The sequence below is a fragment of the Nanorana parkeri genome, unplaced genomic scaffold (assembly GCF_000935625.1).
Source record: "Nanorana parkeri isolate BGI_ZX_2015 unplaced genomic scaffold, ASM93562v1 scaffold1066, whole genome shotgun sequence".
Classification (NCBI taxonomy): Eukaryota; Metazoa; Chordata; class Amphibia; order Anura; family Dicroglossidae; genus Nanorana; species Nanorana parkeri.
This window is the reverse complement of record NW_017307334.1, coordinates 513,374-532,508: the sequence shown is the minus strand read 5'-3', so window position 1 is coordinate 532,508 and position 19,135 is coordinate 513,374. Positions and strand designations below refer to the sequence as shown.

The following is a 19,135-nucleotide window of genomic DNA, read 5'->3' as shown; positions in this document are numbered from 1 at the left end:
GAGCTGAGCGTGCACACAGGAGTTTTTTTCTTCATGGCCAGGAATTCCACGGAGCCTGTACACTGAGCTATGCGTGCACACAGGAGTTTTTTTCTTCTTGGCCAGGAATTCCACGGAGCCTGTACAATGAGCTATGCGTGCACAGAGGAGAACTGCTCGTGCACACTGTGTTTCGAGCCTATAAACTGAGCTGCGCGTGCGTGCGGAGGTTACTTCATCTTGGCAAGGAATTCTGCCAGGACTGTGCACTGAACTGTATATTTGGGGCTCAGTGTACCAAATCGTTTAGTGTACCAGTTTTCAGAAACCAAAAAAGTGCTGACAGGCAGGAAGACAGGAGACACATACATGGTCTCTCTTACACGGGGCTGTCATATTAAAAGAGAACTATGGCCAAACCTTTTTTTTACTAATATCCTCCTTGTCAGCCAAAACTCTCCATTCGGAGAGAGTGTGACAGGGTGACAATGCAGAAAAAACAATTGTGAAAGAGCATTTTCTTCCTGTAACAGGAAATGCCTGTAGCTTCATGGCAGGATCACCAGGTATTTGAAATTCTGTTAAAGTATACTACAGCTTTACTTAGTAATATTATTCAAGGAAAGTAATAACCATATTAGTTAGTTCTTTGTGAACCTAATGGTTATTACATTTGTCAGACAGAGAGAATGCTCAAACAATGCAGGCATTTCAAAGCTGAAAGCCTTCTGAGAAGCTGTTGCAATGCAACATCAGAGGGAACTGAAATCTATATGATATTAAAGCTTATCCAATCCACCCCCGCCCAAAAAGGTAATCTACTAGTTTACCAATAAATTAAAGCCAAACTCTGGCTAACCATTTTTAAGCAGTCCCAGCAAATTTTTTTATTTCTTTATGGGATAAAGGTTTTTACATAAATTAATAAAAGCTAACCATTGTAAGCCCCCCTGTCAATGTTAAGTGATTTGTCCCAACCCTCTATCTGCCACTTCTGCTTGATATTTTGGTCTGTTAAAGTAAGTTGAAAAACAACAAACTTACTGGCTGAATCACCAGATAAACAAAGGAAAATGAAAACTAATGCAGCCACCGCATTTAAGAATGTGTAAGCTGCAATATATTAGTTTTGCTTTTGGGTTTATATACGCTTTAATGGTTTTCTTCAGTGCTTCTGCATTCATTCTCATTGGGACCCCTACATTAACTCGGTATAACACAGAAGACTGACATTTTTCCAACTTGAATTGGATACAGTATCTTCATTGTACATTTCAGTTACATTTATTTTATAGAATCCTCTTCCAACTCACACACAATTAATGTAAATGTTTATAGTGAATTAAAACCTGCTCAGATTCTGTTGTGGTTTTCAACTCCACAACATAGTATTACTATAAAGTATATTTCATTCCACTGTCTCTAGGTTTGATATAAAAATAGCCCAAGCTTAGGAATATAAACATAAAACCTGAAAAGACAAGTCAGTTCTAGCTAGGTAATCCCAGTGGCTGAACAGCTGACGCATTTCAAACTCTGTGCCACAACTGTATAAATAGGACTTTTTTTTCCAAATTGAAAGCTAGGAGATTATTGTTCCTAGGGGTTTTTTATAGCTGGCTTTCAATGACTTCACACTAAAGTGTACTCAATCCGGGATGTATGCAAATGCACAGTTGCCATGGTCACCAGACACATAAAGTGTTGGTGATGTTACGCTGATTGAAAAGAACAAAAAACAACCCCTAAAATGTATTTCTGTAAAATGTCGCCAGTATTTTTTTCGACGAGTAAAATTCATCCAGTTTTTCATATTACATTTTACAAGACGATTTTAGTTCTGAAAGATCATGTTACAAATCATTCATACTATTTTTGCTTGTTTTGACTATTTGTTTTTTATTTTATTTTACATAGTTACATAGTATTTGGGGTTGAATAAAGACATACGTCCATCAAGTCCAACCCATATAGGTCCACGCATCATCTCATTCTTAGGGATACTGGTATCCCTGGATATTACGGTCCCTCAAGAAATTGTCCAAACATTTCTTGAACAAATCTACACTCTTGGCTGAAATGCCGATGGCAGTGCGTTCCAGATCTTAACCGCTCTTACTATAAAGAACCCTCTTCGCCCACTGTGCTGGTGGAATTTCTTCTCCACCAACTTTAGGTGGTGGCCTCGAGTCTTTGTAATGGAGTTAATCTCAAACAGTTTGTTGCCAATGTTGCTGTCACCATTGAACATCTTGTACATGAAAATCATACCCCCCGTAAATTTCATATCCCCCCTTAATTTATTTTACAACAGCTTGATGGTGTAATTAATTTGACCCATTCAGATCCCTGCATTGCATTATGATCAATTTAACATTGTACCCCAATGCACAAATGTAAACTTTATTTCCACTTTCACGGGCAAAATGAGAACCCCCACTATTTGTTTGTTATGTGTTCCTAAACAGACAGCATATATAACAATAATTCTAAAAACATGTTTGTTATCTTTTTAGATGTCTCTACTTTTGCAGGCCTTTGCATGTGCCTCTCTCAATTTCAGTAACAGCAAACTATGGGGGTTATTCACAAAGCTGCCGAAGGATCTAGCTGTAGCTTCGGCTGATCCATCGGCTAGCTTCTGCCCCAGGCCCCCTTCGGTTCAGTAGAACCGAAGGGCTGCTGTACGGGCTATTCCCTATAGCCCGTACACCTCCCGAAGTTGGCTGAGGGGCTCAGTCGAGCCGAAGACATATGCTTCGGCTCGACTGAGCCCAGGGGCAAATTCGAAACTGGCCAAATTGGCCGGCCGACAGCCTGCTACTGACAGCCAGCCACTTGCAGATTCAGATCAGCACCCCTGGTTAGCAGGTAACCAGGGACGCCCATCTGTCATTGCGACGGACGCTGTTCTGCCATTAGGATCAGAGCTCAGGCAAGCTCTCATTGTAAATAATTTAAAATCTGCGCTTATGGGAGGAGTGAAATATGAAAGCTGCTGCGCTATGATTTGTAGAGACTGTGAAAAAAGCGCTGCACACTCATTTTTTCACAAGCTCTCATTGTAATGGCAGCTGGTCCCGGCCAATATTAAACAGTTGGGCGGAGCTAACTGTCACTGTCACTCCGTTTTCTTTTTTTTACTGTTTTTCTATTCTGCTCGGTACCACCAGAGGTACCGAAAAGAATAGCCGAGATGAATGCCGCTGAGCGGCATTCGGCTATTCACTCTGTTCACTGCTGTTCGGCATCTATAAGAATAGGCCGAACAGCAGCAAGTAGCCTGCCGGAGGTTCGGCTAAGCCAATTCAGATGTTGGATCGGCTGAGTCGAACTCCTTCTGCACTTCGGGTGTGCCGAACATGCTGAGCATGTTTGGCCGACCCGAAGCAAGCCGCAGCAAGCCAATGTACGGCTGATTTTAGTTGGTGTATGGCTGAAATCAGCCGTACAAGCCTGAAGTGAATAGCCAAACAGCATTCGGCTCACTTCACTTCGGGTCGGTTATTCACTCGGGTTAGTGAATAACCCCCTATTTCTGTCCTAACAGAAAGACTCAGGACAGAGTAATTAGCATGCAAGAAGACCTTGCATGCTAATTAGCATGCAAGGTCTTTAGGGCTTTAACCCTTTGTTAGGACAGACAGTCCTGCTCATCTAGTTTACAAGTTATAATTAAATCTGCTAGCACAGTACAGTATCAATTAACCCTGTCTAGCACAGCTAGACATGATTAATTATTTGATACAAAACTCCCCCAACCCCCTAGACAATGAGAACTAAGCAGTCGTGGAGTTGGCACAATGAACTAAAAAAATGAAACTGCAATTTTGATTTTTTTTCTTTTTCTTTTTAAGTTATGCTATCAGATAGGGAACACGTTACAAATATAAAATAGGTGTTATCACAATTTGTATGCAAAAGTGGAAATGCACATTAATGAACCCCCAATGCACCACAATGCACTCAGCGTGTGTTATGCAATGCAACTGATGGTGCAGGTTTTGGCTTTTGGCCGCGTTGTAATGCATTGGCAGCCCATTCAAATGAATCATCACTACCAGACCGCAATGCAGTTCACAGACCGGATTGGACCGTGGTTTATAAGAGTAATAATTTGCAGGAATACATCATTCTGCACAGTAGGTCAAGAGCCGCTGCCAAACCATGATCTGTTTAGAACTTATGACACAAATATTACTATATGTAAATTGGACTGGCAAGATCTAAAGATAGGCATATTATACAGTATGTAGGACCAGATTTCCCCTATTATTTGCTATTAAAGGGTTATTAAACCCTCCGGTGTTTTTGCATATATCTACTGCTAGCAGGCAGTAGATATATGCAAAAAGTGTAAAAAAAAAAAAAAACCCCGCTTTAAAAGCATTTTAAACTTACCTGTGTGTTCCCTGCACGCTCCTGTCCGAAAATGTGAAAAATCTCGGGCGGCCGCAAAGCATCTTAGGCGGGCGCATGCGCAGTTTACATTTTCATCCGGGAGACGAGGAGAGACACAAGGTAAGTCTATGGGCGGCGTGCACCCGCATGCACACACCGTGGGACAGGAAGTGCCAGCAAGAACAGAGGAGTCAGCGCTGGATCGGAGACCCGCAGCAGCGCTGGAGGGACAGATGAAAATGACAGGAAAGAAGATCGGATTAAGAAACAGCATTTAAGGTAAGTGATTTAATTAACATTGGGGGGAGGGAAAAATATCTTTGAATTTAATGTCACTTTAAGATCATGGCCTAGGGCTCCATGACTGCTGGGGGTGGTGCTTTGCTGCCTTTAACATATGATCACTTACCCGAGTCTGCCACTATCATTTACTTTTATTCTTATAAATGAATAACTGCAAAATTGTCCGTTTTTAGAATCACCATTAGTAAGGCGCTGCCGCAGCTAATATTAATGCCTGCAAGCACGAGTGTTCAGCAGCCCAGGTCTTCTCTAGTAAGCTCCCCCAACTCCTAGCATGCAGTACCAACAGTGCCGCTCTGAAGTGGGTGAAGCATGTGTCCTGGGCAGGCTGCAGCTCCACAACACTCAGAGGGAAAGTGAACACAGTGGAGTTGTGCTTCCTTTTTGACTCGACTGTTAAGTGATTATTTTTTGGAACAAGTGTTTTCTCTGGTTCTTTTTTAAACTCTTTCAGTATTTAAAAACAGTTTTTTGTATTTATTATTTTCTGTTTTGCAGCTCTTTAATTAGTGGAGGGGGTTAATTGATCAAGGTTGTAAAAAAGCAACTGCACAACTCACATTGACCTTGCTCAGAGTTAAGACAAAAGTTTAACCTGTAAGGAACATCTTACACTTCCTGTAAATAATATCAATTTTGGTAATTATATAATCTGTGTTAGCAAGGTTGAAGGGGTTACTCGGTGCACACTCTGCTACATGTATACACAAATGGAGCATCAGCTCCAGGGTGAATATCTCTGTGACAATGTGAGAAAGGTTGCCCTCCTGAAGCTTACGTTAGAGATCTGGAAGAGTGAATTGCAACACTGAGAAGACTTGACAACCTTGAGAACTCTTTTGTTCATTGAGCAGGCAGTTAATGGGGTTGATGTGGAGGGTGTAGGTGGAAGTGAGGATGAGGAGGTAGGAAGCTGGGTTACTATAGCTAGTGAGAGTGGCAGGGGCTCACAGAAAAGGAAGGGAAGTCCTGTGTTTGAGCACGGAAACAAATTTGCTAAGTTGGGTAAATATGTGCAGGTGGCAAACCCAGAGCCGGCAGCCCTAGATGTCACTGCTACCCCTAACTGCCAGGAGAACAGCCCAGATATTACAAGTGGTGAGGGTAACTCAGGCGGCCTAGACAGTTAGTGGCAATGGGGGATTGTATAATCAGGAGGACTGATAGAACAATTTGTTGCCCAGAGAGAATCAACTGAATGGTTTGCTGTCTTCCTGGTGCCAGGATTCAGCCTGTGGTGGACTGGGTGGACAAATTACTGTGAAGGCTGAGTATTACCCAACTGAGAGGTTTATGAGAAGTATGAGAAGGTTGGAGTGGTTTTTAAGCCAGGTTTGAGGGGGAGGAGTTAGAGTTATAATATAAGCCAAACAGGGGTCAAACTCTAATGGAGGGATAGGGGATAGGCTTGTGATAGCAATAACGTTAGTGGGAAAAAAATTAAAGTAACATTTATTTTTTTTTAAATGTAAATGCAAAAAAAAATCCCCCACATACATACGCAAACAAGCGTCGGTGCGGCTACATGCAAAAACTAAAATTGCACTACACATGTTACATATCGCCGCGAATGTCGGAGTGAGAGTAATAATTCTAGAGCCATTAATCACTGTTAGCACTAAACTTATGAGCGGTATAAGCTTTTAAAGTGTCCCCTATGGGAAATTTTGGGTATTGAAGTTTTTTGCGGCTTCACAGGTAAACACAATTTTTAGGCTTGACATGTTTGCCTGACGTGACCCCATCTTTTATATTTTACCAAACAATTGGGTATTATATTCTGTTTCTGTGCACTAGATTTCATTTTAGTGTATTTTATACTAAAAATACTGGTTTGATAAACATTTGCGCAAATACTGTGCGACATAAAAAAAATTGCAACTAGCATTTTTTTATTCTACAGGGCCTCTGCTTTCAGAAAATACAGTATATAATTGTTTGTGTACAGTGTACAGAACTCCCCCAGAAATGTCACTTCCTGCTTCTGTGATTGGCTGACTGATTGTTCCAGAAGGCTGTACTAAGATAAAAGTAAAGTTTTTGGCATCCCTTTCTATAGGAATTTCATTTTGGTGACAGTGCTGAGATACTCCCTAAGGTTTAATTACTATTAAAGGAATGCAGACCATTACAACACATGAGCTCATAATTATCCCACCAGTTGATTATTATAAATGCAGACACTCCCATTCAGGAATCCATTTGGAAAGAACATGCTGCAACAAACAGTTAATTCTTCAGAACAGAAACTAGTAGGAGGCTGCAACAAAGTTGGCTAAAGGGCAATTCCACTTTACCAGGTGAATTTGGGGAAATGGAATTTCCCCCTCCAATCTGGCCCCCTCTCCTCCCTCCCCCCCGCTATACTTGCCTTTGGCCAAACGCTCCTTACCCTCAGCCCTGCGCTCTGTATTTTAAATTTTGCTCACAAATGGTGAGCACTCATTGCTCAGCTCAATCACCTAACCATGATAACCAATAAGAAGTTCTTCTTGCTAAGAAATTCTCTGAAGCTCCCCTTTAGATATGCTACTTGTATGCCGGTGCAGTGCTGATGGTGTCTCTGTGGAAGTGTTTCCGGCTGTGTGTGCGAGTATGATGCTGATTGTATCTCTGTTGACATGTTTTTGGTGTAAGTATGGTACTGATTATGTCTCTGTGGGCATGGTTCTAGTGGGTCAGTGCACTACTGATGGTGTCTCTACATTTGGATTTCTGGCTATGTCAGTATGGTACTGATTATGTCAGTACAGTGCTTATGTTGTCAATGAAGACTTATTACTGGTTGTGATTGCATTAATTTGGTTTTGATTCAAGTTCTTTAAGTATAATCATATTCTTGCTATTGTCATCATTTTGTAAGTCTTGGTACTCAAAATAAGTTTTGGGGGGGAACGCCACAAGACATCTGAAAAAAATGTATAACTGTGTTATACACTGTGTTGATGACGTGGTAAATAGTCTATATAGATTTTAAAAGGTTAGCACCCCATGGGGTTGATTCACTAACCTTATAAACACACCACGAATATGTATACACCTCTTTAGTGTGTTCCCTCCCAGCATGATCTATGGGTGGAATCTAAACACCTTTGTAGTGTGTACACACCCAGCAGGTGTGTTGTGCAAAGCCAAGCATGAATTGCAAGGTGATGTGTAAATTAGCTCTATGTTGTGTTGCTTGCGTTGATGAATGCAGGAATGTAAATGCATGAGCTAACCATTTTTGTCTAAACTGTGAAGCAGCATTATATATGCATCATGTGCATGATTTTTCCATATATGGCATTAGTGGAAATATGCTTTTAGAGACTTTTTGGTTGATAAATACGTTTTGCTGTGTGAAAATCACACGCACCTGGTGCGTGCGTGTGTTTAGGTTAGTAAATCACCCCCATATATCAAATATCCTTTTTTTTTAAGGAAGCCTGCACGTCTGGATGTTAACCATACTGTGGATAAAATAATCTAGTTTGACTGTAATACTTTGATTAAGGTTTAGAACATATTCCACCTTCGTGGACAACTAAGACATATACTTTGACATAGCGTTACTTTGCTAAACCATTTGGGATGTTTCTATGTTCTATATGACTCGTTTGATTCCTTTGTAGGCATTTACTATAATTTGTAGACTGCTTCAGAAGATTTGTTACCAATTCATTACAGGTGGACTTTGAATCTTGTATAAATACTATGGAACCAGGTCTTGTAGAGGAAATTGCAGGATAAGGGCTCATGCACTTACATGAAAAAATCTCTTATGTAGTAAGTGCTGCCTTCCATCTGCCCATCACGTTCAACAGCTTCCTGGATTCCCAGTGTGCTTTGTGTCTCTGCCCCTGCTGCTTAATGTGAGTCAATCTTGATTTCTCAAGAATACCTTTTACATCATGCATTGCGTCCGGAAAGCAATGATGATGTCACAGTGTAAGAAGTTCAGATGTAGAGTTGTAGTTAATATGGCAGGCTTAGCTAGAGTGGTGAGACCTTGACTGCATATTCACAGGGCTAAGTGAAATTGTGTGAGTGCATTGAGGAATTTCATTCTATTGGCATCTTCAATAAGTTTACAAACTTCTAGATAGTTAATAGGAGTGGGGTAGAACTTAACCTCCCTGGCGGTAATCCCGAGTCTGGCTCGGGGTTAATTTTCAATGCTAGGAACGGTTTCCGATCCGCCAGCGCTGACTGGCGGAACGGACGGGGGAGGGAGCGCGTACAGCTGGCTCTGCCTCTAGATAGGCAGAGCCAGCTGTCAGTCACGCACCTGGGCGGATCCCGGCATAATTGTCGGGATCCGCTGCGGCGTCTTACTATACCGCGAGCAGCAGCTCGCGGTATACTGCTGCGTCTCAGTATACCGCGAGCTAGAGCTCGTTGTATACTGAGCCCAGGGTGACGAGAGGACGCTAGTTTGTGTCCTCCCGTTACCCTAAGGAGAACTATGGGGAAAAGCCTTAACCCCATAGTTCTCCTTTAAGGAAATTCAATATAGAAATACATATTTATTTCTAGTTTTGACCTTAGATACCCTTTAAGATGTGCTTTAACCCTAACAGTTGATGCATACCCCTTAGTCTTGACTCTAAAGCTAACCTAACCCCTAACACTAAATGAATTCCTTTTGTAATGTGTACCTAATCCTGTACCCAAAACAGAAGGTGCCAAATAGAAATGGACACTTACCAAATAATTACTTATGGGCAGCGTCTGCCTTGCAGCACTGGGGGTCCCTGGTTTGAATCCCAGCCAGGTCACTATCTACAAGGAGTTTGCATGTTCTTCCTGTGCTTGCGCGGGTTTCCTCCAGGTACCCCGATTTCCTCCCACACTCCAAAAACATGCTGGAAGGTAAATTGGCTCCTGTCTAAATTGGCCCTGTATGTATGCATGTGATATAGGGACCTTAGATTGTAAGCTCCTCGAGGGCAGGGACGGATGTGAATGTGCAATGTAAAAGTGCTGTGTAAATTGTCAGCGCTATATAAATACCTGTAATAAATAAATCCACTGTGAATGGGCCAGTAGTTACTAGCTTGAGCCTAAACACACATTCCCAGTTTGCCTTGACAGAGGCATGTGGAAAGCTTTAGATGTCACAGACTTGGCAAATGGCTACAAAATAAATATATTTAACGTTTATTTATGATTTGAGGTGTTCACAAATTTTCTATAAGAAGAATACGTAAACTTGCATGTTATACATTCATAGTCTTTATGGTTTATGTGCATGTGCACTTTAAAAAATAATTAATGTATGACACCATATTGTAGACAAGTCAAACATGCCATGTATGTCCTGGTATTGTGTGCACTCAACTGCTCAACACTGGAGTAATTCATTCTGTGCATGTCAGTGACATGAGTTCTGTCCACCAGAATGGGCGTTTAGATAGTCAGAAGTGGCATTATGTATTCATTCAGGTTTGTGATATTATGAATCTTTAAAGCAAGCTATGCTCTTTTTCCTGTAAATCAAATAATTATATTGGGCTTGTGCATTAAATAGTAACTGGATTGAGCACTCTTTTGGACTTTCATACAGAAACCTTGAGTTGTACTTTTTTATTGGCTGTTAAAGTGAACCTGTGAGGATAGGAATGTAGGAATTGTCATTGCTGACTTGGCTTTACTATGCAGAATTCATGGCTGCAATACTGGTTCTGGTTTTACCACATCAGGATTCACTCACTTGAAACAAACATCAACAAAGTAATCAGTGGCAGCTCCCATATCCTAGTCTTACAGATATACTTTATTTATTATTATTATTACTTATAATTATATTTTAATACCTACCAATCATCCCTATCGTCCATTGCCAGTCCTCTTCTGAGCTGAGTAAAGTGTGACATGAATGGGTATACCATTATGCAGCTTGGGCTCACCAGGGCATGCTGCATAGATCAGCACTTGCACATCTCATAATTTGAGCACCAGTCTGAGGTAGAGGGACTGGGCCGAAGAAGAGGGACCCCGACTTGTCATGTGAATGCATTAAAAACCTATGTAAATTAGATGTGTACTCTGGGTAGTGTTTAAAAACAGGTGCAGGGGAGAAAGAAACTAAGGATGTACGAGAAGTAGTTATTTTAGTGGTGATTTAAAAAAAAAAAAAGCAATTATCGCATAATATGTTACCACTATTCTCATTTTCTATATAAAGTAAAGTGACAGTAGCTGACAAACATAGCAAATGCCATGTAAAAGTAATGCATTTCAGTGCCAACAAAAACATGTAAATCTTGGGGAGGGGGGTGTAATACGTATGTAATTTAGTCCCTGGCTGCCACAATGTTCAAATAGCAGCTACCTGCTTTCTTTATTAATGTTTTCTATATTGCCACAATCAATCCTTAGAGCTTATGACACATAAGGCTTTGATTCTTCCTTTTTAACATTCAGCACAATGTGTGTAGAGATTAAAAAAACATTGGGCTCTTCAAAAGGCCTTTGCAGCAAGTACACACGGAGACCTTTCATTACCAGCAAGGTCATAGTCGTTTTTTCTTCTGTAAGTGATTCTATCTCTCTCCATGTGAATTGTCTGCTTTATGTTGAATTCTTACTAATAAAATGGATGAAATACACTTTAATTGTCTACTCTGCAGAAAGGTAATGCTATTTATTAAGGAAGAGAAATGCAATAGAAAATTAATGAAATAATGCAATAAATGTTATTATTGGCTAGATTGGTAATATAATCATCAGCCGGTCTATTAAATTGCTGTCATGCAGTGTTTTTGCTGAAATAACATAATCCATCTATAGAACCAAGCATAGAGGAGATCACCTTGGAGCATGAGCTTGGAAAAGGTCCCATCAGACTATTGGATGTGACAAATACAATCACAAATGCAGTTTGAATCCTGACACTTGCTACTTCTCAGAGGAAGGAAGAGATTAAAATATGGGGTCTAATGTATTTAAACAGCATATTGCCACATCAGATGCCATTTGAAGCTATATTTTTAGCTTCTACAGTGTATGCTAATGCCATCTGATTAATAAAAGAGACGTTTTCAGGCATTAATGATATGTTGATGCCAATACATTATTAATGCCTGAGATTCTTCCCTTGCAATGCCCTAACTCAAAATATTCTCATTTAGTGAAAATAGAAAACTTGGATGTTAACAACCCTTTAGCATTTTAACTGCAGCAATTTGAGGAGAACCTTGTAGCACATACAGGTGAAACTCGAATAATTAGAATATCGTGCAAAAGTGCTGCAAAAGGGGCCCAAACCAAGTACTGAGTACATATGCATGCTTGTACTTTTCAGAGGTCCGATATTGTTCTATGTACAATCCTTGTTTTATTGATTGCATGTAATAATCTACTTTTTTGAGGTTGTGGATTTGGGGTTCTTGGGGTTTTCATGAACTGTAAGCCATAATCATCACAATTATGACAAATCACGTCTTGAATTATCTTGCTTTGCTTGTAATGAGTCTATCTCATATATTAGTTTCACCTTTTAAGTTGCATTAGTGAAATTAATGAACTTTGCACAATATTCTAATTATTCGAGTTTCACCTGTAATTCTTACATTAAAAGAAAACCCTTCTAACCCAAGAGTAATGTGCTAATCATATGGCATGAGACCAATAGCCAGAATACACTGGACTCTTCCACCCTATTGACAGCCCTAAAAAGCGTAGAGGGTCTAGAATCAAGAACGGGACAGGGAAAATAAAAGGCTCTTGGAGGTTTTTTTAATTTTTTTTGTGTAAAAGAGGGTAATAAGATTCAGATTTTTTTTTTAGGAGCTTCAACTTTAGCTTTTACGCTACCCTTTACTTTCCCCATGCAGGACAAAGTAACAGAGTCATTTAACTTCACCTTTCCATGCTGGAATTACCTTTTCGTTCTCCCCTGCTGCAGTTTTTGGCAGTTAAGAGCAAGGAAAGAAAGCTCTGTGTAAGTGTTAAACTGACTACAGAGTCTTACCCTTCACCCATGTGACAATGCTGGGCCAACCACTTGGCTTCTATGTTGGAAATGGACAGCTGTGATTATCCCAGAGTTACTAGTATTTTGTAATGTGAGGGAGGAACAATTTCCAGGGAAGGGGTCCTTTTTGGCACCAAACTGGCATGTCAGCGCTCACACAAGGCTTGGGACCTTTCCAACATGCGGCAGCTCTAGACAAATTACTGTGTCGCTCAGTGAGCATTAAGAGCTCTGACATTTCCAGATTTACTACATTGTCGATTCGTTTTATTTCTTATCTTGCAAAACAACTGTCCAATAGGTATCTGTTATATAATGCTAAAACGAGGGATTACATTGTCAACATACTACTGGCCTATGAAACCCAAAATCTATTTTTCAATATGCCTGTCATTGTGTCTCACTATATACATTTTTTAAGCAAAAATGTTTTAGTAGCTGTTGGAAAGTTTCTTACCTAGAGATCCTGCTTGTGACAGCATTCCCTGTTGCAGGCCATCAACGTTAAGCCCCTGCCTCAAAATTAGCAGAAGTGGGATTAGCCTGCCTATCTAGCTCCTTCAGTTTGCAATAGGGCTGCTTATCTGCTAGACCCGATTGATAAGCAACCCAATTGCCAACAGAAGAAGCACAGTTGGTTGCTGGGCCTCCAGTGCGTCCCTGCGCCTTATTAGGAGGAGTTGGCTACCTCCAGGTACACCTGCATGTAATTTATCAAGTTCATTAATATGCTCACACTTGGAGACTCGGATACATAGAGTTAGGACCACACTTTGCAGAGGTGCCTTGGCGTGGCAGTGTGGCTTCTACATATTTTTGGCCAAAAGTTTGTTCAACTAAAACCTCTGATTTTAACGCATACTGTTGACAGGGCTACTTGTTTGGTTGCAGGCTGGCTGGCAGGTTGAGGCTGGGGAATTTTTGTGTTTTGTATAAAAGAAGCACAGTTGCCTGCAACTGGAAGCAGGATCTTCAGGTACAATGTCAAACATATTGAAAAATAGTTATGGGGTTTAATTACATGTTGGTGCTGATTTACTAAAGGCAATTAATACATTATGTAAGTAGCCGATTAATCGATGATTGAAAAAGTTGACAACTTTTTCAATCATCGATTATGTCGATTAGTTGTTGCAGCCCTACTTTGATGACTTCCATAATCCAATCATGTGCAAGCAAAAAGTACTGTTATTTGTATTTTACTTGCACATGATAGGGTGTCCTTTTGCAACGTGAATTGTCACCACATTCGCTAATCAAAGTAAAAATTCCCTTTTGAAGTGGATAGTCTATTTTCCTTTAGTAAATCAACCCCTTTAAATCTAACCTTACCTTTTTAAATCTATAATTTCTACCTTCCTATTTAACTTTTTTAGGCAGGTTTTCAGTTTTGGGGGGATAGTTTTTTAATCTTGGGGTAAAAGAAGATAAAAGTGGTGTTTTTATGCCAATAGCAGACAGTCAGGTTTCAAATTGGACATTTTTCATTGGGCAATAGCATTTTTGTTCTCCTTTTCTTCTCTCCAATTTTAATAAATTGGTATCTTAGGGTTTCAAATATTTGCATAAAAATATCAATGCGCTAAATAAATGGATCATACAGATTATATAGCAAAGTCTGTCTATGCATAAGTACTGGCTCCAGTATTAAATGTTCAATCATGATTTAATCCATTCTTGTGCTGTTTAGCAAACCTTGTGTGTTTTCATTGGAATTGGATATAAGCATATTTCAATATTAGTCTGTCTGCAAAGATTATATCGTTTTGAAGCAATGACAAATGTGTACAGCTAAAGCACAATAGCCAAACAAATAAAGGTCCATGACTTCACCACAAACGCCGCCAAGTGCATGTGACTGTTATGAGAAGAACAATACATTACAAGTGATATTTAGAACAGCAGTCACTATTGCAGTGTGCCAAGAAGGGTTCTGTGCTACCTCTTATTGTCCATGAGTCACAGATGTCCAGCTATCTGAGCCAAATACTGAAGGAGAAAATACATAAGAACCCTTATTTTAGAAAAAAAAAAAGTTTCTTCCCATAGTAACTTTTAACATTCACAAACTAGCTAAGAAAGGGTCTAACTTAAATTACAACTAAAGTCTCCTGTGTGACAGTGTAAACAAGTACTAAATCCATTTACTATGTGATGCACAAAGCTCATGAAGTCAATAAAACCCTTTATTTACCTTCCCTGGCTAACTAAAATCATCCATGTGTGTCTCACGCTCCTCCTCGCAGACACTGCAGCTTACAAAGGGAGGGCTTCAGCAACAGAGGCAGTGCTGTCAATTCAGAAAGCAGTGGGCAGGACTAGGTGTGGCCAGGTGCTCTGTGACAAACTATAGGCTTGTAAACCAGCAGTGACAATGTTTATAGCCTTCTGCAACTTTTGCCATCCCACTATAGTTCAAGCAGGAACAACCTACATGAGTGGCAACTCTGCTGTGAATTCAGGAACAGTGCAAGGTTGTTGCCACCGCATGACAGGAAGCTGAATAGGTGGGCTCCAACAGGTATTTGTGGGACTTTGAAAGGGGACAAAGAGAAACTGTAAGTTCAGATGCATATATAATTAGGTGCTTTTGCACATTTTATAATGGTAGGCATAGTTCTGCTTTAATAGTGAGGCAGAAGAATTACAGTGATGGTAAACACCAGGAAGCATATGCAGTAATATATATGGCCAGTAAGGATATACTCTATCCAGAGGAAAAGCAGCTGGATATAGAGATGTCCTACTCAGCATCTTGTTTCATTTGAGCTAGACATCCCTGGCATATGGACATTGTCTTCTGTGACTCTCATAGTCATTACTGTCCCTGGAAAAGATTTTTATGTGCTTGAGGTAGCTTTTAAAGTTTAAGCCCACCCAAAACTGATATTTTGTTGAGTAGCTTACGCTGGACAGTAAAACCACCTAATGGCTTCTTCAAACTTTGGGGGTTTCTGGTGGCAAGTTCCTGGCTCTTAAGGCTGCACACCTTCTCTAGTTTTAATACTTTGTGTTACTTTTGCTGGCTCAAAGTCTTAAAGCAACTGGATTAGCATGACCGGTCAAAAATAGTGGACACAGATTTCCCTTAAAGGGGAACTACGCTCAGTGAAATATGTCAGTCATTGCTGACCACATTGTTACTTATTAGTACATCCAGGCATTTACAGTAAACTCACAGTTACTATTAACTCTCAAGCAGCCCCCCCACGACGCCACTCCCGTGTGGCCCCATTCATCTGCCACCTGAATTCCGCAGCTGTCGGGTGAATATAAACATTGGTGAGTGGGCGGGTACAATAGCCAGATTGCTATTGGCAATTTCAAATTGCAATAGCCAATAGCAGGCTGGCTATGGCACCCACCCACTAAGCAGAGGAGCAGACCTGAGAGAAATTTCTCTCTCTGTATACAATTCTGATGTCAAGATCTCTGTTGTTGAGTTCTCAAGGCTGCAAAACTAAGATGGCCTGTTTTCCCTTTATGTTTTTAAAATGAGTTTGCTTAAAAATTGTGACTTGACAGTGTTAAAATATCTAATTTTAATAATTAGCTGTTAATTAACATATTTTTTTTCCTTTTACAGTTACAAAAGTTTTGTAACAGCCAGAAGAGCTGTGGTTGCCATCACCGGATGTTGGGTCCTGTCCTTCATTGTTGGCTTGGTTCCTATGTTTGGATGGAACAATATAAACAGCCTAAGAAAGATGCAAAACTCCACTTATGGTGAAATAATTATAACCTGTGAATTTGAAACTGTGATCAGTATGGAATATATGGTCTACTTCAATTTCTTTGTCTGGGTACTTCCTCCCCTCATCCTGATGTTAATTATTTATTTGGAAGTATTCAACCTAATTCAAAGACAGCTCAACAAGAAGGTGTCTTCCAGCTCAAAGGACCCACACAAGTATTATGGAAAGGAACTGAAAATTGCCAAGTCATTAGCTTTGATCTTACTATTATTTGCTCTAAGCTGGCTACCACTACATACATTAAACTGTATTACACTGTTCTGCCAGTCTTGCAGCACACCTATGATTATAACTTATATTGCTATCTTTTTGACCCATGGGAACTCTGCTATGAACCCCATTGTCTATGCCTTCCGTATTGAAAAGTTCAGATCTACGTTTTTGTACATCTGGAAGAAATATTTCTGCTGCAAAAGTGGAAGGGAACTTAACAGAGGGAACACAACGAACATTGAGAGATCTTGTTCAAAACATGTCATCTAAAGTACCCAGGTTTTGTACCCTATAATACTCCAAAATAAGCAAATAACCAATGTTTGTTCAACTGTCCATTTTGACAATAAAGTGCTGTTAAATGATATGCAGAATTCAGCTTCAGCATGTTCTATTAATTTATGTTAACAGATGCTGCAAACTTTACATGTGAATATTGGGAAGCAGACTTATCCAGAAGAGAAATATAGTGTGGTTACTGATGCAAATCTGTATAGGAGTATGAATTAAAATGTTTTTCAGTACTATCTTGTAATGCATATAATAATACTGCCACCATGTGTTCACATTGAGCACGCTTTGGTGGAAACACAAGGGCAACAAATTTGTAAAAATTTTGAAATCATACATGCTTTTTAGTATATTTTGGTTATGGTCAACAGGTGTAAGTCAAAGGGGATGAGGAGAGTCTACTGTTCTCGTATAACTCCTATTCGTAAACTTTTAATGGTGCACTGTGAGAGAATGGATATACAACTTTAAAAAAATAAGGAAAACACCTTGTATCATCACAACTTCACAGTACTGTACTCGCGTTCTACATAAAAAACGTAGCCTCACAGCTAAGTTCCCATGTATAAATGGAATAAAAGCCTTAGTAATGTATAAGTGTAACGGTTACAATATTTAGAACCTCTCACAGAGATCATGCTATCGCATAGTGGACCTGTCAGTCATTTAACGGGAAAGTTTAGTGTATTTCAAGTGAGCACATATTCTGACTTTATTACTGCAGTGTGTAAAAGAAAGTGTATTCAGCCAAGGCGCGAGAGAACTCTCACCACCACCCCCTTCTCCCGACCCAATCAGTGTCTGAAGTTGCGGTGAGGGCATTTCCCACCCCTTTATAATGTATAGCTGCGGGGAAGGGAATGTGCCTCTCTGCAACTGATTTGGATCAGGAGGAGGGGGTATCAGTCAGAGTTTTGACCAGGCTTGGGCAAACAGGTGAACAAAGTTTGCACCACACCCAGACTCATTACTATTGCTGAGCTACCCTAAGCTGGCCATACACCTATAGATTATCTGCAGATTTTCTATGGTCAGATGGAAAAATTGCAACAGTTTCCTCCATCTACGCTAAACTGTGTGGATGGAGGAATCTCCCACTGGGCCAAGCTTCAGTATCTTGCTAGTCGGCCCCACTGGCTCTGAAAACACATGAACAATGCCTGCATCCAATGAAGTTGTTCAGGTATTTTGACAGCCAGCAGGGCCGACTAGCAAGATACTGAAGCTTGGCCCAGCGGGAGATTCCTCCATCCACACATGTTTAGTGTAGATGGAGGAATCTGTTGCAATTTTTCCATCTGACCATAGAAAATCTGCAGAAAATCTATAGGTGTATGGCCAGCCTTAGAATAATAGGCCTGGGTCGGTGTATAATGTTTACAGATTTGAAGGATGCTTAAAGCATAACTGCACCACAATGCACAGATCTGGATCTAGATACCTTTTCCAGCACCCCCTCCAAGCCTTATACCCAACTGTCCCTGCTCTGCCAAGATCTTCATTGTGTGGCCTACTGGTACTCTCATGCATGTGTTCATTCTTATGAAAAGGCATTATGACCACCGGAACAAAAGGTGGATGGCTTTTCTGTAGGAATGAATGGAACTTGTGGTGTGCATGTGCAGCAGGAGCAGAGCCTGACTGGAAGATTTTTGAAGAATAGGCTGTGCGGTTCCCAAGGGACCACACAGGAAAGATCTTGGCAGAGCAGGGATGAGTAAGTACAAGACTTGCAAGGGGGGCTTCGTTAAGGGCATGTAGATCCACAGTTGTGTGTTGGGATGCCCTTCAATACAAGTGCATTGTGCTTTGGTGTATTAGGGGGCTGTTCAAAGTGCACTGCAACTTAATGTGATACAGTACAATGAGTGATTTGATTGCAATACAGTAATGTGAATGGACCTTAAGAGCTTCACGCAGGCTGCTTGAAGCTTGTTAAATGATTGGCAAGTTTTTGTTAATCGTGAAGCTCTTCAGACAACCATTTACAAGCTATGATTAAACAATGCCGAAGTGTATGAGGCCTTTATCTCCTCCTCCTGCTGAGAAGCAATAGACTCATCTGTACCCCTGCAGGTGTGTGAAAACAAAATCACAGATCAATGCAATTGCTGCACTATCTGTATGCTGAAGGTGTTTGAACTACGGACTGCCTTAGTAGTTCTAAAGTTATTTTGATCATATTGATGACTAGAAGTGGCTCATTTTTTTTCCTGAGAGGGACATGCTGGTC

General features: G+C 40.4%; 1 protein-coding gene across 1 annotated transcript in view; it reads left to right on the top strand.

Annotated features, from left to right (window-relative positions):
• The window catches only part of ADORA1 (adenosine A1 receptor), an 83,106-nt gene extending 66,124 nt beyond the window's left edge, over positions 1-16,982 (top strand). The window contains exon 3 of the mRNA XM_018567573.1: positions 16,230-16,982. Coding sequence (XP_018423075.1) covers positions 16,230-16,881 — 652 coding nt within the window. The 3' untranslated portion in view covers positions 16,882-16,982. The remainder of the gene's footprint in view (positions 1-16,229) is intronic.
• The last annotated feature ends 2,153 nt before the right edge of the window (positions 16,983-19,135 follow it).